The sequence below is a fragment of the Erithacus rubecula genome, assembly GCF_903797595.1.
Source record: "Erithacus rubecula genome assembly, chromosome: 26".
NCBI lineage: Eukaryota > Metazoa > Chordata > Aves > Passeriformes > Muscicapidae > Erithacus > Erithacus rubecula.
This window is the reverse complement of record NC_136678.1, coordinates 5962128-5986180: the sequence shown is the minus strand read 5'-3', so window position 1 is coordinate 5986180 and position 24053 is coordinate 5962128. Positions and strand designations below refer to the sequence as shown.

Here is a 24053-nt window from a genome sequence, read left to right as displayed (position 1 = left end):
GCCAGCTGGCCACACAGCCCTGCCAGATTTCAGGGCACAAATCACGGCTGGGCTGGGCTGTGAGAGACACTGGAGACTGGCAGGTACCCACTGACACCATGGCACAGCCTGCTGGGAGGGAGTCCCTTTTTGATAAGGACGTTTCTTTAATAAATTCATATCCTTACTGCCCTGCATTTGACACGGCCTCCAAGAGAGATGCTGAACAGATGGGAAATGGGAACCCTGAAATGAGCAAAGAGACAGGAAATTCTGACCCATAATAACCGAGACGCTGGAAGGATCAATAAACATTAACTCTGGAGTGGCTCCCAAACACACGGGAAAGGGCAGATCACAAATTGCCCATTTCAATTGGGTTTTGACACAAAGGTCAGCTCTCAAAAACACCAAAACTCATTTCTAGAAACAAACAAGTAAACAAACCAAATCCTATTACCTTCTACAAAAAAAATGTTTTTAAAGACCTGGAGAGGCAGGTCTGAAAATTGTGGAATTTATGGGAAAAAACCAAGTAGTTACGTTTTAAATCCCAAATTTGAAATCACAAAGGAGTAATTCTCCTCCTATCAAGTTCTTTAGCATTGCAGAGCAACTCAGACAAACCTTGTTAAATTTTTTTGTGAGGGACTTGGCATTTATCATCTAAACAACACGTTTTGCAAATAAGATGAGAATATTTATTTGTGAGAAACACTCAAAACTTCTAACCCTTTCAAACTCAGCGCAGTTATGAGGTCTGATGATCCAGAAATGTTTGTATTTTTTTTCCCTGCTCGCCTGTCCATCTGTTTGGAGTCCCGCGGTGAGAGGCAATATTGGAGGTTGTTGATCTGAGATAAAAGAATCGCGGTCTTGGAGGATCCGACATCCCCCGAACGCCGGGGTTTTCCAGGCGCTGCTGCGTGCGCGGAATCCCAGAGACAGCGAGGGGAAACTCGTGAAAAGAAACGCGCTGAAACACTCCAACACCTGCGACTGCTGCCCCCGACAGAGGAACCGGCACGGCCGGCTCAGTGCGAGTCCTGTCCCTGTCACATCCCTGTCCCTGTCACATCCCTGTCCCTGTCCCTGTCCCTGTCCCTGTCCCTGTCCCTGTCCCTGTCCCTGTCCCAGTCCTGTCCCTGTCACATCCCTGTCCCTGTCCCTGTCCTGTCCCTGTCCCTGTCCCTGTCCCTGTCCCTGTCCCTGTCCCGTCCCTGTCCCATCCCCGTCCCCGTCCCCGCGGCGCGGCCACCCCGAGCCCGGGCACAGCCAGCCCGCGGCGGGGACACAGCAGCCACCGCAGGCGGGTGGCTTTGCAATTTCTCCCGATTAAAGCCATGTAGGTTAATCCGCGCTTTTGGCGCGGGGGTCCGCGACTGCACAGCCAACTAAAGCACCAACTTCTGCCGGGAGCGCGGCCCGGGAGGAACCGGGCCGGGCCGGGAGGAGCGAGACTGGCCCGGGAGGAACCGGGCCGGGCCGGGAGGAGCGGGGCTGGCCCGGGAGGAACCGGGCCGGGCCGGGAGGAGCGGGGCTGGCCCGGGAGGAGCGGGGCTGGCCCGGGAGGAGCGGGGCTCGCCTGGCAGGAGCGGGGCTGGCCCGGGAGCAGCGCTCGCCGCCTCCAGCAGCGCTGCGGGCTCGGGGCAGGGCGGGGGGATGCGGCTGCCCCCGCCCCGCCGCCGCACACGCGGCTCCGCCGCCGCCACCGCCACAGCGGAGCCCGACAGACACCGGAGGGACACCGGACAGACACCGGACGGACACCCGACCGACCCCGGACGGACACCCGACCGACCCCGGACATCGGCCAGCCCCCGGCCAGCCCCCGGCCGGCCCCTCTCCCCTCCCCTCCCGTCCCGTCCCTCCCCCGGCGCGCCGGGGCCGTGCCGAGCCGGGCCATGGAGCAGCACCTGCGGCGCCTGCGGCAGGAGCTGGTGAGCGCCGGGGGTCGGGACAGCCGGGGGACCGGGGGACAGAGCGGCGGGGGCGCTCCGGGATCGCGGCTCAGCGCTGGGAGCGGGGCAGGTCCGGGTTTGGATCGGGGCAGGTCCCGGTTTTGGATCGGGAACAGGTCCCGGTTTTGGATCGGGGCAGGTCCCGGTTTTGGGTCGGGGTCCCGCCCTCCCATCCCCGTCCGTCTGTCCATGGTAGAGAACCCGCAGCGGGGGCGTGCGGGGCTTTAGGGACCGGCTGCCAGCACAGGTCAGAAATCAGAGAAGCAGCACAGAGATGGATGGGAACAACTTTTGGGAATCGGAAGGCTGTAAAGGCAGCGCGCTGGCTCCGCCGGTACCCCGTGGAAATACTTCTCGAATAGCAAAGCCTTTGTCAGGAACGAGCGGGGCTCTCGCCCTGCTGCCGCTCCCGCTCGGGTGACCTCGGTGCCGGCGCTTGCTGGGGCTTGTCCAGCAGCCCAAGGCTCTGCTGGGGCTCCGGGACTGCCGGGGCTGGCCTGGGAGGGGGAGCTGATCCTTCCCGAAATAGGCTTCCAGTGGGTCAGAGCCTGCCTCATCCTGATAAATAGATAATGAGAACAAAAGGGGAAGACACGGCAGAGCGAGAGCGGTGGGTGAAGTTTCTGCAGGCGAGAAGCTCCCGGAGAGGAGCTTGTTTCCAGCTGGGGTCGAGCTCCCTGGGTCCTGTTCAGTCCCTGCATTGCAGGCAGAGTTCCAGCTGTGCCCAGGGCAAGGCAGGGTTCCAGCTGTGCCCGGGGCAAGGCAGGGTTCCAGCTGTGCCCAGGGCAAGGCAGAGTTCCAGCTGTGCCCAGGGCAAGGCAGGGTTCCAGCTGTGCCCAGGGCAGGAAGGATTCCAGCTGTGCCCAGAGCAGGGTTCCAGCTGTGCCCAGGGCAAGGCAGGGATCCAGCTGTGCCCAGGGCAGGGTTCCAGCTGTGCCCAGGGCAAGGCAGGGATCCAGCTGTGCCCAGGGCAGGGTTCCAGCTGTGCCCAGGGCAAGGCAGGGATCCAGCTGTGCCCAGAACAGGGCAGGGTTCCAGCTGTGCCCAGGACAGGGTTCCAGCTGTGCCCAGGGCAAGGCAGGGATCCAGCTGTGCCCAGGGCAGGGTTCCAGCTGTGCCCAGAGCAGGGCAGGGTTCCAGCTGTGCCCAGGGCAGGAAGGATTCCAGCTGTGCCCAGAGCAGGGTTCCAGCTGTTCCAGGGAGGAGCCCCCTGCTCCTGCAGACCCCGCTGTCCTGTCAGACACGGGCTGGGGCAGTGCCTTTCACCCTCAATAAATGTGGCAGCAGTGACATTTAACCTGCTGCTGTTCCCAGTGTTTCCCCAGCAAACACAGGAGGTGAAAGACAAACTAAAACAAAGGGAAATGGGAGTCACTGGTGTGCTGTGCACTGGGTATGATGAATGAAGTGCAAACTGCAAACGGGCACATCTACAGAATAATCTGAGAGCAACTGAAAATCTGACTGAGTCAGAAAGTGAGATGGGAGAAGGAATAACTTCAGAAGAACATCCTAAGAATAAGGTGCCTAAATCAATGTTTTGTCTTCTAACCAAGTCAGTTCTGTTATCTGAGCAATGTTTTTGTAGAGGAGCCTAAACATTGCACCTCTGAGTCTAAAACATGCCTGTTTTGTGGTGCAGAATAAAACCTCTGAAGAGTCAATACATTCAACAGACAGGCAGATCCTTCATGTGAAAAGCCAGGAAAAAAAAAATAAATGAGGGAATTCTGGCATTGTTCAGTCCTTGCTATAATGCAGGAATGGATTTTTTTCAATTGTAGAAATGCAAGCTTTAATTATATTAATAAACCATGACTTAGCCTGGCATACATCTGTGTGAATGCTTGGCTTAAAGAGCAGGGAAGGGGCACTTGTCCCCCTCAGCTGGGCGAGCTGTGCCTTGCCTGGCAGCAGCCTGGGTCTCCACACGTTTGGTTTTCACCAGGCACATTCGTTCCCCTCCCGGATTTTGTTATTCAAACTGTGAAACTTCCTTTCACACGGGCTCTCTGGGGATGCCAGGCAGTTGTGAGCAGGACAGGGCTGGGGTCACCCCTCCAGCTGAGCCAGCTGCAGGCAGGGGGAGAGAGGAGCAACTGAAACAAGCCTCAGTGCTGTCCTGAGCAGTGACAGCTTGTAAAAATCACTTCTGTCCCTGCAGCCTGGAATTAAAATAGATTAATGTTTCTGTAAAGAGCAGTGAGCAGCTCAGGGGACAGCTGTGCCCATCTGCAGCACTGGGCACTGGAACTGGAACTGGGAACTGGGAACTGGGCACTGGGAGCTGTGAACTGGGCACTGGAGCTGTGAACTGGGCACTGGAGCTGCTGCTCTGGCCCTGCCTCGCTGCTGGGCAGGTTCTGCCCCAGCCCTGGGTGCACCAGAGCCATGGACAGGCATGGGTGGGGGTAAGAAGGAGTTAAATTTATCCCTGAGTGTCAAACTGGGCAGGTTTCCCTTTGGAATCGTGGAGTTGCCATGGGGAGAGGCATCACTGGAGCCCCTGGGCAGTGACCCCTGAGAGGGCACAGGGAGTCCAGCCTGAGCATCCCTTGGACTGGGAGCTGGGCTGTGCAGGGAGATTCTGCACAGCTCCCTCTGAGAGGAGCCAGGCTTTACAGGGCTGCTCAGTGCACATGGCAAGGCTAGAGACTGTCCCATTTTAGGTTAATTTGTCTCACTGCAAGCAGCCCCTGGCTCAGTAAACCAGGATTTTGGCCGGTTTTGAGGAGGGGATTTTCTCAAAAAGTAGTGGAAGCTGGCCCAGCTCCCAGTTCCCAAGGAAGAGTTATCTTCCAGTGCAACTCAATCCCCCAGCAGTGTGAGATAGGAGGATTCCAGCTCTGTTTTTCCTTTCCCTTGCTTTGTTTATTAAAGACATATTTAAATATTTAATTGCTGGGGCTGCTGGCAGCCCAGGGAGCAGCGAGCTCTGGCTGTGCTGACCCTGCTCTCCATCTCCTCTGGGAAGCTCTGCAGGGCTCCCAGGGTGACTCTGGCCCCTTTCAGTCAGAGCAGAGCTGCAGCCCTGTTTGCCCTGCGAGCTGATCATTTCTGGCATGTGTGCTGTGCCTTTGATTGGAATTCATTCAGAAGCTTCCACGTGCAGATGCTGGGCAGCCAGGGCACTCAGCTGACACAGCCATTCATGCAGGAGAGGGCTGGAGCCTCTCCTGGCAGCTGGGCCAGCTCTCTGCAGCCCAGTCCTGCTGCAGGGGCTGTGCCAGCCTTGTTCTGCCCTGGGAAATCCCTGGGGATTTATGGACACTGTGGGCAGTGCTGGTTCGTGCCTCTGGTGATGGAATCAGCTCCTGCTCTGCTGTCACTTGTCCCTGCATGGCAGTTGTGAAACGTGCCCGTGAATGTGCCATTCATGCAATTCATCCCCAGCCCCAGAGCCCCTGTGGCTGCAGGGCTGTTGGGGATCTGCTCCCAGGCACAGAGACCAGCCCAGCTCTCAGGGACTCAGGGATGGCAGAGGAGCTGAGTGTGCCCGTGGCAGTGCCACACCAGCCCAGCTCTCAGGGACTGTCACTCAGGGATGGCAGAGGAGCTGAGTGTGCCCATGGCAGTGACACACCAGCCCAGCTCTCAGGGACTCAGGGATGGCAGAGGAGCTGAGTGTGCCCATGGCAGTGACACACCAGCCCAGCTCTCAGGGACTCAGGGATGGCAGAGGAGCTGAGTGTGCCCATGGCAGTGACACACCAGCCCAGCTCTCAGGGACTCAGGGATGGCAGAGGAGCTGAGTGTGCCCGTGGCACTCACACCAGCCCAGCTCTCAGGGACTGTCACTCAGGGATGGCAGAGGAGCTGAGTGTGCCCATGGCACTCACACCAGCCCAGCTCACTCTGCTGTGCAGCACCATCACTCTGCTCCTCTGCAGTTTGAATAAATATTTGTTTTCTGCCTGGGGCTTGTGAGGGGGCACAGCCACCTCAGCTGTGCTGGTCTCTTGGTGTGTCTTTCAGAGGAATCCAGGACACTTCTGGGGTTGCTGTTGCTTTCTTCTGTGAGGAAAAGTGTTTAAGTCACCACTCTGACTTGAACTTTTAATGTTCTCCCTGCACATTTGTCATAAGTGCATCGAATTACTGAGTTTGATAGAGCCTGACTCCCTTCTTACATTAATTTATGTCCTGGTAGACAATGTTTCTTGCTATGAATATCCTGCAGGAATAGAACATTTGGTCTGAGTGAAAAATACAGCCAATTATTTTTACTCTTTGTCTGTCTCTGGGTGCTGTTCTGGTGACTGTGTCAGGCTCTGTGTTTTCATTCCTGCTGCCTCTGGGTGCTCTGCAGCCTGTGAGGCACAGACCAGGCTGTCCCTGCCCCAGCCCAGTGGGTGCAGGTCCTTTTTGGGTGGCTTTGGGCTGGGGCAGTGCAGCTTGGTGCCTGTTCTGGGGGAAGGTGCAGAGCAGTGACCTGGCACTGTCCTGTCCTGGATAACTGGGGAGAGGGGGCAGTCACACCTTTGTGCTCTGGGTTATTCCCAGATGGATTTTTTCAGACTCCCAGCTTCACTTAACCAGGAGTGTGAAGGGCAGAGCCCCAGGGCAGCAGGTCTGGGCTGAGAACTGACACTGAACCATCATCTTCAGTGGCCTGTGGTCTCCCTTCTCCTTGGGTTGTGAGTTAAAGTCTGAGGATTGGAGTTATTTTTGGCCCATTTTTGTCCTGGTTGAGGAGAATTGATTTTTCTGGTTTGTTTTTAAACGTAGGGAGTGTTGGGAAGCACAGGACAATGTCCCTGCAGTGGAAGGAAGGTGGATAATGGAGTGGTGTGAGCCACATCTCTCATGTTAACATCTGCTCAGGATCTATTTAAATTGTTGTGAGGGGGAGTCTCTGGTTCAGTTTCAGCATCCTTCCTCTTCCAGATGAACTGTGAGCTCACAGCATCCTCCTGCACACCTAACAAACCCTGGGAGCTGAACAAGAATTTGAAATTGCTGTCATAAAATGAAGGACTGAAAGACAACTGCAGCCCTTTGGTGTTTTTTAGGGGAAGGCAAAGAAAGGTGGAAAATGGAGCTGGAAGCTGCTCAGTGTGAGCTGTGCACAAAGCTGTGCCCAGCCTCTTGTTGGAGATTAATCCAGTTAGTGACCCAAAGGAAAACACAGAAACAATATGGTCAGCTCAGCAGTTCTAAAATAATTTCAGCCTCTATTATGTCATCTGCTCTAAATACCAATTGTTTGGTGCTGGCTCTGTTGCCCATCAGAACTATTATTAAGGACTATTTGCCATTTGTTCTTTCCTGTGCTCTTAGCAATAACTTCCTCTCTGTGCAGTTCTTTTAGCTCAGAGCTGGACATCTGTCTTCCTCCTCATGGAAACACTCAGGGCTCTTCTGCCCAGCTCTGCCCTGGGCTTTCAGGGCTGGGGGAAGTTTCTGGATTAGCTGGGCAGTGAGGAGGAGAATCTCCCTCACCTGCAGATCTGCAGTGTCTGAGGCAGAGTGTGGTGGAAGCAGTAACTGCTGGAGGGGGTTCCTTGGGGCAGATCCCTGATTTCCCAGCTCTGTGAAGCTGTTGTGGGTTATCTGGGGAGGGAGGAGATGGTGGAAATGGTGCCTCCAAAGCAATGGTGCCTTTCACGTGCAAAAACACCCTGTGTATGAACTCTGGCAGCTTTTTGTTTGATTGCCCCCAACCAAACAAAATATTCCTGATATATCTGGATATTCCCTGATGACCGTGTGCAAGTGGAATTTTGAATGTTGCCCTTTGGTTTTCAGTGCTGTGTGTGTGGGTCTGAGGGAGCTTTGCTGAGCAGCAGCTCTGAGGCAGAGCTGCCTGGCCACACCTGAGCCAGGTAATTGCTGAGTGCTGGGGGAAGGAGCCTCTCCCACCACAGCCAGTCCCAGGCACTGCAGGGGACACAGCCCTGTGAGCACTTGCCTCTTCCAAAGGCATGAGGTGGCTTGTGCACAATTAGACATGAGATTTTTCCATGCCAGTTTTCAGGGATTGCAAAAGTTTTGGGAACTGTGAGATCCAGTTGGAGGCAGTTCAGCCTGACCCTGTGCCAGGGAGGTTTTCTCTGTCCCCTGCTCCTTTTCTGGAGGGTCTCAGAGCAGCCAGTGTGAGCTGGGAGAGCTGAGACCCCAGCAGGGAGGAGAGGCTGCACTCAGACACGGGGAAAGTTTATTTTCCCTGCAGAAGTTTCTTCCCAAGGTGAGCACAGTTAATTGCAGAGGGAGGAATCCAAGCCCTGCAGGCTCTTTGGTCCCCAGGCAGGGACTTCACTTTGGGCAGGGCTCCCCTCACTCTGCAGCTTGGGGAACACTGAGCAGATCCCACCAGGAGCAAAAGATAAAGCAGGGGGGTTGGTTTGCTCCGTTTTTACCTTGCACAGTCTGAAATCACAGCAGCTTTTGCCAGCAGAGTTCAAAATCTCAGGGTGCTGAAAACTCAGTGGCTGCTGGTGGGACTCACCCCAGAGCAGCTGGGGAGGATGAGGGTTTGACAGGAAGGTCCCACAGATATTTATGTGTAACAGAAAAATCTTAGAATGCAGAAGCTGAAGGAGGAATAGGAATGGTAGCAAGTTTTGATAGAAAAGAATTGCTGAGCCAGTCTTACTGAAGAGCTAAGAAGGCAGAGAGCGAGTTGGAAGGGACTCTAAGCAAAAATTAAATCCACCTCAAACAAAAAGTGTTTTTAGCAAGCAAAAAAATTTTCACACACAAACAAAAATGCCGAGTTGTAAGTAAAAACAAACAAAAAAAAATCTCAAAATTTTCCACTACAAAAAAACTAAAAAGCAACTTCTAGCTTAAACTGTAGCATACTAACTTTTGGTAATTAAAAAATAGTGACATAAATGTAGTAATGTTAGGAGTTAAAATAAGCTATAAGTAGTAATAAGGGTATTAATTAGTTGTAATGTAATAAAATGCACCTAAAAATGAAAATACAATGCTTTGTAACATGAATAGAACAGAGCCTAACCATGGCCAGCAGCTCCAGGCCCACCCACAGCCCACAACTGCTGGAACTCGTCTGCAACAAACAGCATCTTAAAAAGTGTCTGAAACCTGCATCTCTGCATGCAGCTCCTGCAGGAGGGAGCATCCCCTCTCCCTGCCCAGCCCTCAGCCCCAGGCTGCTCCTGGCACTGCTCTTGGCAGCTCCAGCTCCTTTGTTCCCAGCTTTGTGCTCAGGGTTCTCCCTGCCAGGCTCTGCCTGTGAGGAGCCAGCCCGGGACAGGAAGGGTTAATTGTCCCTGTGCCATCCTGGGCACTTGAGGGAGGGAGCAGGGAGGAGGCAGTGCCCAGACAGTGCCCAGGCAGTGCCTAGACAGTTCCCTGGCAGTGCCCTGGCAGTGCCCAGACAGTGCCCTGGCAGTGCCCTGGCAGTGCCCTGGCAGTGTCCTGGCAGTGCCCAGACAGTGCCCTGGCAGTGCCCTGGCAGTGCCCTGGCAGTGCCCAGACAGTGCCCAGACAGTGTCCTGGCAGTGCCCTGGCAGTGCCCTGGCAGTGCCCAGGCAGTGCCCAGACAGTGTCCTGGCAGTGCCTGGCAGTGCCCTGGCAGTGCCCTGGCAGTGCCCAGACAGTGCCCAGACAGTGCCCTGGCAGTGCCCTGGCAGTGCCCTGGCAGTGCCCAGGCAGTGCCCAGACAGTGTCCTGGCAGTGCCTGGCAGTGCCCTGGCAGTGCCCTGGCAGTGCCCAGGCAGTGCCCAGACAGTGTCCTGGCAGTGCCTGGCAGTGCCCTGGCAGTGCCCTGGCAGTGCCCAGGCAGTGCCCAGACAGTGCCCTGGCAGTGCCTGGCAGTGCCCTGGCAGTGCCCAGACAGTGCCCAGACAGTGTCCTGGCAGTGCCCTGGCAGTGCCCTGGCAGTGCCCAGGCAGTGCCCAGACAGTGTCCTGGCAGTGCCTGGCAGTGCCCTGGCAGTGCCTGGCAGTGCCCTGGCAGTGCCCAGACAGTGCCCAGACAGTGTCCTGGCAGTGCCCTGGCAGTGCCCTGGCAGTGCCCAGGCAGTGCCCAGACAGTGTCCTGGCAGTGCCTGGCAGTGCCCTGGCAGTGCCCTGGCAGTGCCCAGGCAGTGCCCAGACAGTGTCCTGGCAGTGCCTGGCAGTGCCCTGGCAGTGCCCAGACAGTGCCCAGACAGTGTCCTGGCAGTGCCCTGGCAGTGCCCTGGCAGTGCCCAGGCAGTGCCCAGACAGTGTCCTGGCAGTGCCTGGCAGTGCCCTGGCAGTGTCCTGGCAGTGCCCTGGCAGTGTCCTGGCAGTGCCCAGGCAGTGCCCAGACAGTGCCCAGACAGTGTCCTGGCAGTGCCCTGGCAGTGCCCTGGCAGTGCCCAGGCAGTGCCCAGACAGTGCCCAGACAGTGTCCTGGCAGTGCCTGGCAGTGCCCTGGCAGTGTCCTGGCAGTGCCCTGGCAGTGTCCTGGCAGTGCCCAGACAGTGCCCAGACAGTGCCCAGACAGTGCCCTGGCAGTGTCCTGGCAGTGCCCAGGCAGTGCCCTGGCAGTGTCCTGGCAGCCCCCTGGCAGCCCCCTGGCAGTGCCCAGACAGTGCCCAGACAGTGCCCAGGCAGTGCCCTGGCAGTGCCTGGCAGTGCCCTGGCAGTGCCCTGGCAGTGCCTGGCAGTGCCCTGGCAGTGTCCTGGCAGTGTCCTGGCAGCGCCCTGGCAGTGCCCAGGCAGTGCCCAGACAGTGCCCAGGCAGTGCCCTGGCAGTGCCTGGCAGTGCCCTGGCAGTGTCCTGGCAGTGCCCAGGCAGTGTCCTGGCAGTGCCCTGGCAGTGCCCTGGCAGTGCCTGGCAGTGCCCTGGCAGTGTCCTGGCAGTGCCCAGACAGTGTCCTGGCAGTGCCCTGGCAGTGTCCTGGCAGTGTCCTGGCAGCGCCCTGGCAGTGCCCAGGCAGTGCCTGGCAGTGCCCTGGCAGTGTCCTGGCAGTGTCCTGGCAGCGCCCTGGCAGTGCCCAGGCAGTGCCTGGCAGTGCCCTGGCAGTGTCCTGGCAGTGTCCTGGCAGTGTCCTGGCAGTGCCCAGACAGTTCCCTGGCAGTGCCCATTCTGCAGCAGCCCAGCCCTGCACAGGAGCCTGCTCTCCCCACGGTGCAATTCCTGCACGGGGGGATTTGGTGGGAAGTGGCCAATGAGGGGCCCAGCTGCTCAAATCAGCTTTTCCCAAAGCCCCAGATCAACCAGACCAGGCAGGAGGGGCAGGAGGAGCAGCAGCTCTGCAAAGGTAAAGGGGCAGCTCTGTCTGAGCATCTGGCCCTGCCTGGGCTGGGAGGGAGGAACTGGGACACAGAGACTGGAACTGGGACACAGAGACTGGAACTGGGATATAGAGACTGGAACTGGGATATAGAGACTGGGACTGGGATATAGAGACTGGAACTGGGATATAGAGACTGGGACTGGGATATAGAGACTGCAACTGGGATATAGAGACTGGAACTGGGACACAGAGACTGGAACTGGGATATAGAGACTGGAACTGGGACACAGAGACTGGAACTGGGATATAGAGAATGGAACTGGGATATAGAGACTGGAACTGGGATACAGAGACTGGAACTGGGATATAGAGACTGGAACTGGGATATAGAGACTGGAACTGGGATATAGAGACTGTAATTGGAACACAGAGACTGGAACTGGGATATAGAGACTGGAACTGGGACACAGAGACTGGAACTGGGATATAGAGACTAGAATTGGAACACAGAGACTGGAACTGGGATACAGAGACTGGAACTGGGACACAGAGGCTGGAACTGGGACATAGAGACTGGAACTGGGACATACCTGCACAGCTCCAGCAGGAGTTTGTGTGCTGGAGTTCAGAAATGGCAGAACTGGAGGCTCTGGGCAGTGGAACCAGAGCTGAGCTCAGATTTTCTGTGTGCTCATTCTGGGTGACAAATTTCTTGAGAGAACAGCTCTGAAAAGTGACAGTAACCTGCTGGTGAGTGTAGTTGTAGGCTGTGGGGTTTGAGATGGGGATTTGTGGTCAGAAGCTGTTGGGCAGTTTCTGGAGAGTTGGGTTGTCTCTGTTTTCTGAGGCTGCTCTTTCTCACTGCTCAGCTCCACATACAGGGATGGAAAAAGAGCAAGAAATTGAACCAGCTTAGTTAACATGAAGGAGATGTAGAAAATAAAGCTTGGTACTGTAAAGCTGAACATAAGAAAAAAGAAAAAGCTGTCCTTTGTCACTCTGATCTTGAGACCTGGTGCTGCACAAGCAGTGGTGATGAGCCTTTGGAAGTGCTTTGGCAGCGTGGGCTGAGGCTGAGGCACGGGATAATCTGTTCTGCAAACCCCCAGCCCAGCCCTGCAGCCCCTGCTGTGCCTCCCCTCTGCTGCTAAAATAGAAAAAGTGGCAGCTGCTGCAAGTGGAGCCCGTTGGCTGCTTTGGGAACATGATCCAGATCCTGCCTGAGACAGAGAAAGCAACTGAGAGAAAGAGAAGGGGGGAGTTCTGGAGAATTACTTGTTTATTTTAAACCTGGTGTAGGAAGTTCAGTCTTTGTGGTGAGGTTCAGGGATGAAGCAGAGCTGCTCCTAAAGGTCCTGGCCTGGGAATGAAAGAATTCCTGGTTGAATGTGAGTAACCCCAGAGTTTGTTTTGGTTGTTTGGTGCAGAATGTCCAGTGCATTGAAATGTCTTTGTCCTCTAGTGAGAGGTGCCTGTGCTGAAGAGATACAACAATTTAATTCTTCCTGGGGTTTATTTTTAATCTACTTGAGCACTTCAGGTGAAACAAGGCTCTGTTCTGGCTCCTGCTTTCAGCTGGTTGCAGGGCACAACAAACTCAAAAGCACAAGAACATTCTGAAAGTGGCAGCAGCCAAACCCATTCATAATTCTACACTTGGGCTTCTGCCAAGCAATTAATGGGAGCCCAAACTCTTTATTTTTGTTGTCAGGTCAAACATTCCACTTCTGTCAGCTCCTCTTATTCCTAGAGGGGCACTCCTAGAAAAATCTAAGGAAAATCAGAGTGCTGTTGGCTGAGGTGGATGCAGTGCAGGCGGGATGGGTGGCAGGAGTGGCCAGCAGGGAGGGGATGGCCCAGGAGGCTGCTGAGCCCTGCTGGGGACACTGACAGTGCCACTGCCCTGGGGACACTGACACTGTCCTGGGGACACTGACACTGTCCTGCTGTCCTGGGGACACTGACACTGTCCTGCCCTGGGGACACTGACACTGTCCTGCTCTCCTGGGGACACTGACAGTGCCACTGTCCTGGGGACACTGACACTGTCCTGCCCTGGGGACATTGACACTGTCCTGGGGACACTGACAGTGCCACTGTCCTGGGGACACTGACACTGTCCTGCCCTGGGGATGCTGTCCCTGCCCCTGCCCCTGTCCCGCTGTGCTGTCCCTGTCCCATCTCTGTCCCTGTCCCATCTCTGTCTCTGTCCCCGTCCCTGTCCCTGTCCCTGTCCCCATCTCTGTCCCTGTCCCATCCCTGTCCCTGTCCCTGTCCCATCTCTGTCCCTGTCACCATCTCTGTTCCTGTCCCATCCCTGTCCCTGTCCCTTCCCTGTCCCTGTCCCTGTCCCATCCCTGTCCCTGTCCCTGTCCCTGTCCCTGTCCCTGTCCCCATCTCTGTCCCTGTCCCATCTCTGTCCCTGTCCCATCTCTGTCCCTGTCCCATCCCTGTCCCTGTCCCTGTCCCTGCCCTGTCCCCATCCCTGTCCCGTCCCTGTCCCCGTCCCTGAGCTCTCTGCTGTCCCGCAGCTCTCCATGAAGGCGGTGGGTGACGGGCTGACCCAGCAGATGAATTCCATGATGGGCGCCCTGCAGGAGCTGAAGCTGCTGCAGCTGCAAACGGCGCTGGAACAGCTGGAACTGTCGGGACAGCGGGGACCCCCGGAGCCGGGCGGGGGACACACGGACTGGGGACACACGGACACGGGACACGGGGACTGGGGATATGGGGACACGGGACATGGGGACTGGGGACACGGGGACACGGGACACACGGACACGGGACACACGGACACGGGACACGGGGACTGGGGATACGGGGACTGGGGACACGGGGACACGGGACACGGGGACTGGGGACACGGGGACACGGGACATACGGACACGGGACACACGAATGGACACACAAACAGGGGACACACGGACTGGGGACACAGGGACAGGGGACACACGGACACGGGACACACGGACACGGGACACACAGCCCCGGAGCCGGGCGGGGGACACACAGACTGGGGACACACGGACGGACACACGGACTGGGGACACAGGGACAGAGGACACACGGACTGGGGACACAGGGACACGGGACACATAGACAGGGCATACACGGACACGGGACACACGGACAGGGCACACACCGCCTGGGCACACACGGACACGGGACACACGGACACGGGACACACGGACAGGGCACACACCGCCTGGCCGCAGCCAGGGCTCGCTCGGGGACACTGCCCCGAGCCGGGGCCGCCCCGCGTGTCCCATCCCAGGCGTGGCCGCCCCGGAGCCGGCCCGGCCCGGCCCGGGCGGGGTCCGTGGGGAGCGCCCCCCGAGCCCGGCGGGCGGGACGCGGCCGGGGGCTGGTCCCCGTGCCCGGAGCGCCCGGGCTGCGACGATGGCCACGACTGGACCTCGTCGCTGATGTCGCAGAGCAGGAACCGGCAGCCGCTGGTGCTGGGGGACAACATCTTGGCGGACCTGGTGGGGAACTGGCTGGACCTGCCCGAGCTGGAGAAGAAGGGCGAGCGGGGCGAGGCGGCCCCGGGCAGCAGCAGGTCCCGGGAGCTCTGCAGGAAATTCTCCCTCACCGCCAACATCTTCAAGAAATTCCTGAGGAGCGTCCGGCCGGACCGGGAGCGGCTGCTGAAGGAGAAGCCGGGCTGGCTGCCCCCCGAGGACAGGCACATCTGCAAACGGCCCAAGGTCAGCAAGCTGAAGGGCAGGTTCTACCTGCAGGGCCAGGGGGCTGAGCCCCCCGGGAAAGCTCCAGACGCCAGAGACTTCGGCCAGGCGGGGTTTGACATCGACACGGCCGTGTGGGTGTGAGGCTGCCCTGGTCCCCCTCCTGCCCAGAGACCCCCAGCTCTGCACGGGGGGGACAGCAGAGCATCCCCCCCCCGCCAGAGACCCCCAGCCCTGCACGGGGGGGACAGCAGAGCATCCCCCTCCCTGCCCAGAGACCCCCAGCCCTGTATGGGGACAGCAGAGCATCCCCCTCCCTGCCCAGAGACCCCCAGCTCTGTATGGGGACAGCAGAGCATCCCCTGCCTGCCCAGAGACCCCCAGCTCTCTATGGGGACAGCAGAGCATCCCCCTGCCTGCCCAGAGACCCCCAGCTCTCTATGGGGACAGCAGAGCATCCCACTCCCTGCCCAGAGACCCCCAGCTCTCTATGGGGACAGCAGAGCATCCCCCTCCCTGCCCAGAGACCCCCAGCCCTGCACAGGGACAGGGGAGCCCTGCCCTGCATCCTGCACAGAGATTTCTGCAGAGCTCCAGGCACTGCCCGAGCACTGCCCAAGACCTCTGGGGACAGACAGTGGCAGAAACAACGGGAATCCTCAGCAGCTTTAGGGTGAGTGGTGCCACAGTGAGCAGCTGCTGGTGCCAGGGCCATCCCATCATCTCCAGCTCAAAGCCCACGGTGTGCATGTGTGTGTATGAGTGTGCAAATATATATATTTGTATATATATATATATATAGTTTTGTTAAAAAATCTATTCCTGCTTGTGTGCACTTGAACCTGAGTTGTAAACCAGGCGTCCCGAGCCTTGTACCTGAAGCACTTGTAATTTAAATGGAAAGAAATAAGTTTGAATTTGTGAGACTTGAACAATTTCTGAGCGAGGGGCAGTCTCCCAGTCTGGGGGTTCCCCTTGAGCTGCATCCCTGGTGCTCTCCCAGCACCTCTCCCTCCCTCCCAGTTAAACCAGGGCTCCCCACAGGAGTTTGTGGTCTGGGGTCTCACTGGGTTTGCCCCCCTCCCCTGCCCTTGTCCCTGTGGGTCACTCCAGGTACAATGCTGCAGTTTATTGTTGGATTTTCACCAGATGCAAAGTTCATTCCTTGTTGTGTTCCCTGTTGCTGTTGTACAAACTCTGCACAGATCCAGGTTCTTCAGTGTCTGACTCTGGGAGTCTCAATAAACTGGGGTCACTCTGGTCCCCCTGTGGGACACCTCGGGTCTCTTCTCTCCCCTGGGGGGTCCCTGGCTGCTCCCAGCTGGGGTCAGGCACTTTGGGCAGCAGCCAGGACAGATTCCACTCCAGGGGAGGCTGTGAGCAGGGCTGAGGGACAAAGGGCTGGGGAGACCCCCAGAGCCAGCAGGGCCCTGCACAGCCCCAGGGACCCCAGAGAGCCCCAGGGACCCCCAAAGGGCCCCAGGGACCCCAGAGAGCCCCAAAGAGCCCCAGGAACCCCAAAGGGCCCCAGGGAACCCCAGAGAGCCCCAGGGACCCCCAAAGGGCCCCAGGGACCCCCAAAGAGCCCCAGGGACCCCAGAGAGCCCCAGGGACCCCCAAAGAGCCCCAGGGACCCCAGAGAGCCCCAGGGACCCCCAAAGAGCCCCAGGGACCCCAGAGAGCCCCAGAGAGCCCCAGAGAGCCCCAGGGACCCCAGAGAGCCCCAAAGAGCCCCAGGAACCCCAAAGGGCCCCAGGGAACCCCAGAGAGCCCCAGGGAACCCCAAAGAGCCCCAGGGAACCCCAGGGAACCCCAAAGAGTTCCAGGGACCCCAGAGAGCCCCAGGGACCCCCAAAGGGCCCCAGGGACCCCAGAGAGCCCCAGGAACCCCAAAGGGCCCCAGGGAACCCCAGGGAACCCCAAAGAGTCCCAGGGACCCCAGAGAGCCCCAGAGAGCCCCAAAGGGCCCCAGAGAGCCCCAGAGAGCCCCAAAGGGCCCCAGAGAGCCCCAGGGACCCCCAAAGAGCCCCAGTGTGCAGCAGGGCTCTGTTCCCAAACCTGCTCCACTCCCTCCCAGCCCAGGAGGGGCTGGTGTGCCAGCAGGGGATTGTTCTGTTCATCACTCAGCTCCTTTAAACACAGCTCTGCTGCTGTTGTGATTTCCCAGGCCAGGGGGGCAGAGGTGTGCAGGCAGAATTCTTTTTCTGCTTTGCAAATTAAATATAGGCCAGGGGAGGCCCAGGCTGTGCCCATACAAGGAGAGGAGCAGGGCAGCCTTGAGCTCTGCAGGGCTGGGAGAGCTTGTCCTCCCTCCCGGTGGGCTCCAGGGATCCCCCCCATCCCCAGGGATCCCAGGGATCTCCCCCCATCCCCAGGGATCCCCCGCATCCCCAGGGATCCCAGGGATCTCCCCCCATCCCCAGGGATCCCAGGGATCACCCCCCATTCCCAGGGATCCCCCCATCCCCAGGTATCACCCCCCATCCTCAGGGATCCCCCCCCATTCCCAGGGATCTCCCCCCATCCCCAGGGATCCCCCGCATCCCCAGGGATCCCAGGGATCTCCCCCCATCCCCAGGGATCCCAGGGATCACCCCCATTCCCAGGGATCCCAGGGATCACCCCCCATTCCCTGGGATCCCCCCCATCCCCAGGGATCACCCCCATCCTCAGGGATCCCAGGGATCCCCCCCATCCCCAGGGATTCCCCCATCCCCAGGGATCACCCCCATCCCCAAATATCTCCCCCATTTCCCCTCCCCTTTCCCCCCCCCCAGCTCATCCCAGAGCAGGAACTCCTGAGCACACAGGGCTGGGGGATCCTCAGTTTGTTCCTTTTCCAAGGCACCAGGTCCCCAGCAGGGCCCCTGGCATGGACAGCTGACCAAATGCCCAACGTGCTTTGAAATTCTCTCTGCCTGTTAATGTATCTGCAAAGGATGTTTTGCATTAAAATAGGATTTTCCAGGGTGCTTGCAGTGGCAAATCCGGTGTGGTCCAGCCTTCAAATGCTTGGAAATGGAGAGAAAATGTAGCTGAGTCTCAAAGTTCTTAAGAAAAAAAAAATATTTAATAAATATTCTTTATAGACATTCAAATAATAATATCACCCAAGCCAGACATCCTCCCTAATTTAGTCTTCAGAGTAGGATCTGCTAATAGATCAGAGCTGGATTTGTGAATTACCATTTCACTTCTCCAGGGACTTTTCCTGAATTTATAATGGCTTTTGCTCCTCTTTTTTTCCTTCATGAAACTGCCACGAAATTGTTCTCCATTATTAAGTATGAGCCCCACCTAATTAGCACAGTGACAGTGCTAACGAGGCCCTGGCTGGGTTCTGCCAGGCTGATCCCAAACATGGGACAAGAGTGACAGGAGCAGCTCCCCATGAACTTTCCTGGGCGTTTGGAAATGGAATATAAAAATAAAAATATCAAATTAAAAATATAAATATTAAAATATTCCAATAAAAATATAAAGATATTCCAATATAAAAGCATTGGAATTCTCAGCTCAGCCTCAGCCAGGGCTGGTGGGCAGCACATCCCAGAGTCTGCAGAGCCCTGGGATGCTCAGGGCCAGGAGAGGGTTCAGCTGTCCCCATCACAGGGGCTGTCCCTGCTGCCACACCCTGCTCTGGCCAGAGCGCCTCGGGAAGGCTCCCAAATGTGCCACTAATTAAAAAGCCTTGATTCAAAAAAACCGTTTGCAGAGCTTATTCTTCTGGAGATGAGCTGGGGCTGGTTGGGCTCTGGAGAAAAGGGAAACAGGGCTGGGCTGGGCTGGGAGGGACAGACACGGCTGTGTCACTGCCCGGGACAGGGGACAGGGGGATATGGGATATGGGGACGGGGGGATATGGGGATATGGGGACAGGGGGATATGGGGACAGGGGGATATGGGATATGGGGATATGGGGACAGAGGGACAGGGGGATATGGGGATAGGGGGATGTGGGGACAGGGGATGTGGGGACAGAAGGATATGGGGACTGGGGACAGGGGGATGTGGGGACAGGAGGATATGGGGACAGAGGGACAGGGGGATATGGGGACAGGGGGATATGGGATATGGGGACAGGGGGATATGGGGATATGGGGATATGGGGACAGGGGGATATGGGGACAGGGGGATATGGGATATGGGGACAGGGGGATATGGGGACAGGGGGATATGGGATAGGGGGATATGGGGACAGAGGGACAGGGGGATATGGGGATAGGGGGATGTGGGGACAGGGGGATGTGGGGACAGAAGGATATGGGGACAGGGGACAGGGGGATGTAGGGACAGGGGGACAGGGGGATATGGGGACAGGGGGACAGGGGGATATGGGGACAGGGGGATATGGGACAGGGGGATGTGGGGACAGGGGGATATGGGAATATGGGGACATGGGGACACGGGGACCTGGTGCCTGCCTCTCCTGAGAGCAGCCCGGAGCACAGCTCTCCTGCTCGGAGCTGCCTCCTCCTCCTCCTCCCCATCCCGCTCCCGGCGCTCCCGGCCAGGCGTCGGTGCTGCAGCTGCCTCATCTGCATGTGCTCATGCCAATGGCCCGGAGACGGTTCGTGCTGGGCTTTGTGCTGAGTTCCCTGAGCCCTGAACCGAGCTCTGCTGCCTCCTCGGGCTCTGAAACCATTCACCGGGGTCTCTGTGTGCTGCTTACCTGCTGCCAAACCTGTCACCGGTGGGACGGAGCACACGCCTTAAAGGGGCAAATAACTCACATATTCCTGCTAGAAATTCCTATTTGTTCCCAAGAGCAATGGCAGAAACATTCTGTCAGCAGCTACGGAGTGTTGGGAAATTCTCTGGAGATAAGCGGCACTGCCAGGAAAGTCGAGCAGGAGTCCTGTTTGCAGAGGGTTTATGGCAGCTGTAAATCACCCGAGATGGGCAGGAAAAGGCACCTGGAACAGCCAGAGCTGCTCCAGCAGCCTGCAGGCAGCTCCTGCTCCTCTTCCTCAGCTGCAGCAGCGCTGGCTGCAGCCCCTCCTGAGAGAGACAGGGCTGGAGCAGGGCTGGGAGCCAGCCTGGGCCATGGCAGGGACAGGGGACACTGCTGGCTCTGGAATTCCTATTTCACCATGTGCAATTCCCATTTCTCTGCCTGGAATTCCCATTTCACTGGCAATGAATTCCCATTTCACTGCAATGAATTCCCATTCACCATGTGCATTCCATTTCTCTGCATGGAATTCCCATTTCACTGCAATGAATTCCCATTTCACCATGTGCAATTCCCATTTCTCTGCCTGGAATTCCCATCTCCCCATCCCAGCTCAGTGCAGGAGGGACCTTTGGCGGTTTCCTCTGTCCCTTCTCAGACTGATGTGGATGCAGAGGCAGTTCTGTATCTCAGGGTTTCAGGTGCTCGTGGCCTCAGGTGTGGGCAGTGCCAGAGTCCCCAGGGATGGAGCAGAGATGATGCAGGGCTGGGAGCAGCTCTGCTGGGAGCAGCCAGACGAGTTTCCCAGTAAAACCTCGGCCGTGGCTGCAGCAAACGTGACCCAGGGGAGAGACAAGAGGGAAAGAGTTAAAAGCTGCAGGCAGGAGAACAAAACCAGCATTGCACTCATCTGCTGCTGTGCTCATCTAATTACGTTATTTAACAGGATACCCTCTCATTGATTTTAATTACTCACATAATTCGGGAGGCAATTCACGGCACATCCCTGCAGGGTGCACAGCCAGGAACAATGTGCCTGTCCCTGGGGAAAGGCTCCTCTGGGCCATCAGACATTGTCACCACTCCCTGAGGGGTGTCCCAGCCCCGGTGAGGAGCATTTGGGATCCCAGCAGGTCCGTGAGGATTCCTTGTCCCTTTAGCCCTGCCAGGACCCGTTTGCTCTGTGGCACTGATGGAGATGCTCATCCCTGCAGAGCCCTGGGCTCCCCTCAGCCTGAGCTGCTCCTGATCCCCAGCACCAAGGGTCAAACAGCCCCTGCCACCGGTGGCTCTTCAAAACCCTTCTTCAAAACCCTTCAAACCACAGCCCTGCCACTTAACGGGTTTTTTAAACACAGTTGCACGTGGTTCAGCAAAATTGCACGCCCAGCACGCACGGGTTTGGTTTCTTCACTGTCTTTTGTAAGTTCCCCTGCTTAATTAGCATGCAAACAACCCCAGAGGAATGTTTAATTAATATCATAAAGCAACAATGGGATGATAAGCAAGTCTGGGCAGCTGCTATTTTATACACAGGACATGTGGCACTTGTTGGGGGCAGTGTGTCAAGGAAAAACCATTGCAGGACTCTGGCTGCAGTTTTACTGCTTGTTTTAATTGTCTGGTTCAGGCCTTTTCTGCTCTTTGTGCTCGCTCAGGCAGAGCCAGAGGAGCTGAGATTCAGCTCAGCCTCTTGTTTTGTTTAATTACAGGGAAAGCTGTGAGGAGCTGAAAGGAGCTCTGCCCCCTGCACAGAGGAAACCTGGGGCAGTGAGTGCCCAAAACTGAGCCAGGAATGGAGGATGGAGCAGGAGAACATCCCAGAGGATGGGTGAAATGTGCCCCTCAAGCCTCAGTGATGCTCTCAGCCCCAGTGCCTCCCTGGTGCTGGGTTGCTTTTTAGGGCATTTCCCATTTGGAAATTATTTCTCTGCAGCTTCTCTGGCTGTGCACAACCTGAAGTAATTGTATTTGCCTTGGGTTGAACTCTTTTGGCATTTTCTAAAAATAAACACTCGATTTCTTCTCCTTCCCGTGGAGCTGCCTCTGCTGGGAGCAGAACCAAGCAAACCGGTGAAAAATTCGAGTGGGAAATGCAGCAGCACAGCCCCGAGTCCGTCAGGACTGTCCAGCCCCCAGCAGACAGTGACAGATCCATCCCTGTGCCAGGGCTGGCCCCGGGCTGGGTGCTGCCCTCCCTCCCTGCCCTGAGCCCCATCCCTGGCCCTGACCCCCAAAATCTGCTGCCGGCAGCCCCGGGGCTGGGTCCCAGCAGGGGAGACACTCAGGAGCCTTTTCCCTCCTGCCCTGACTCATCCTGACGTGCCTCATTCTCCACTCACACTCATTCAATGATTCCTTGGGGCCGGCCCCTCTCTGGAAGTTATCTCACCAAATCCTTCTCAGTCAAGCCCTGAACGCTGATTGTTCCAGCAGGAAAGGGCCAAGAGCTGCCTCTGGCTGCAGATCAGCCCGTGTGCCGTGGGGAGCACCCTGAGCTGGCAGGGCAGCACACCCAGCTCCAGCTCCAGCTCCTGGACTGCCTCCAGCTGGGGCAGGGGCTCCTGGCAGGGACCCCAGCCCAGGGGCAGCAGCTCCCGGGCTGGGCTCAGCCTGCAGAGGGATTTGGGGGAGCCCAAATTTGGGGCTGCGGCTGGCCAGTGCCGGGTCTCCCTCATTACAAACATCATTTATCACACAGGATTATCCTGCAGGGCTCCAGTGCAGTCATATTTAATAACATAAACTGCTGAAATCAAATGATTCCTCCCGTGAGTCTGAGCTGAACTGAGCCAGCAGATTGACATTTCTGATCTGCACACGAGCGGCAGTGGGTGCAGGGCTGGCAGCAGCCCCACGGGCACTGCAAACACTCCAGAAAGCTCCAGGGTCCGGGAGAGCTGCTCCCAGCCCCTGAATTTGGCCCTTGTGGGGCGGCTTTGGGTGGGTCTGGGGGCTGGGATGGGATGGGATGGGATGGGATGGGATGGGATGGGATGGGATGGGATGGGATGGGATGGAATGGGCACTACAGTTCCCCCTCCCTGCCTCCTTCCCTCCCTCCCTGCACAAGGAGCTCCTTGTGCCCGCAGCTCCTCCCTGCCAGAGGCTCCGGAATCGCTGCCTCGGGGAAATGCCAGGGATGAGTGAGCACAGTGTGAGCACAGTGTGAGCACAGTGTGAGCTCAGTGTGAGCACAGTGTGAGCTGTGTGAGCTCAGTGTGAGCTCAGTGTGAGCACAGTGTGAGCTCAGTGTGAGCACAGTGTGAGCACAGTGTGAGCTCAGTGTGAGCACAGTGTGAGCACAGTGTGAGCACAGTGTGAGCTCAGTGTGAGCACAGTGTGAGCTCAGTGTGAGCTCAGTGTGAGCTCAGTGTGAGCACAGTGTGAGCTCAGTGTGAGCACAGTGTGAGCACAGTGTGAGCACAGTGTGAGCACAGTGTGAGCTCAGTGTGAGCACAGTGTGAGCACAGTGTGAGCTCAGTGTGAGCACAGTGTGAGCTCAGTGTGAGCACAGTGTGAGCACAGTGTGAGCTCAGTGTGAGCTCAGTGTGAGCACAGTGTGAGCACAGTGTGAGCACAGTGTGAGCTCAGTGTGAGCACAGTGTGAGCTCAGTGTGAGCTCAGTGTGAGCACAGTGTGAGCACAGTGTGAGCTCAGTGTGAGCACAGTGAGTCAGTGTGAGCTCAGTGTGAGCACAGTGTGAGCACAGTGTGAGCACAGTGAGCACAGTGTGAGCACAGTGTGAGCACAGTGTGAGCACAGTGTGAGCACAGTGAGCACAGTGTGAGCACAGTGAGCACAGTGTGAGCTCAGTGTGAGCACAGTGTGAGCACAGTGAGCACAGTGTGAGCTCAGTGTGAGCACAGTGTGAGCACAGTGTGAGCTCAGTGTGAGCACAGTGTGAGCTCAGTGTGAGCTCAGTGTGAGCACAGTGTGAGCACAGTGTGAGCTCAGTGTGAGCACAGTGAGCTCAGTGTGAGCTCAGTGTGAGCACAGTGTGAGCTCAGTGTGAGCACAGTGTGAGCTCAGTGTGAGCACAGTGTGAGCACAGTGTGAGCACAGTGTGAGCTCAGTGTGAGCACAGTGTGAGCACAGTGTGAGCTCAGTGTGAGCACAGTGTGAGCACAGTGAGCTCAGTGTGAGCTCAGTGTGAGCTCAGTGTGAGCACAGTGTGAGCACAGTGTGAGCACAGTGTGAGCTCAGTGTGAGCACAGTGTGAGCTCAGTGTGAGCTCAGTGTGAGCACAGTGTGAGCACAGTGTGAGCTCAGTGTGAGCTCAGTGTGAGCTCAGTGTGAGCACAGTGTGAGCTCAGTGTGAGCTCAGTGTGAGCACGTGTGAGCACAGTGTGAGCACAGTGTGAGCTCAGTGTGAGCACAGTGTGAGCACAGTGTGAGCTCAGTGTGAGCACAGTGTGAGACAGTGAGCCAGTGTGAGACAGTGTGAGCACGTGAGCTCAGTGTGAGCACAGTGTGAGCTCAGTGTGAGCACAGTGTGAGCTCAGTGTGAGCACAGTGTGAGCTCAGTGTGAGCTCAGTGTGAGCACAGTGTGAGCACAGTGAGCTCAGTGTGAGCA

At 57.3% G+C, this 24053-nt stretch overlaps 2 protein-coding genes across 2 annotated transcripts in view; one reads left to right on the top strand and one right to left on the bottom strand.

Moving 5' to 3' along the window:
* Positions 1-24053, bottom strand: part of RAP1A (RAP1A, member of RAS oncogene family) — a 188524-nt gene that overhangs the window by 133770 nt on the left and 30701 nt on the right. The gene's annotated exons all lie outside the window — the stretch shown is intronic.
* On the top strand, positions 1784-14945 carry INKA2 (inka box actin regulator 2; the record flags this gene model as incomplete). The annotated part of the gene is made up of 3 exons (XM_079327030.1): positions 1784-1919; positions 13647-14006; positions 14331-14945. The coding sequence occupies exons 1-3, from the start codon at positions 1884-1886 to the stop codon at positions 14943-14945; spliced, it is 1011 nt and encodes a 336-aa protein (XP_079183156.1). The 5' UTR covers positions 1784-1883.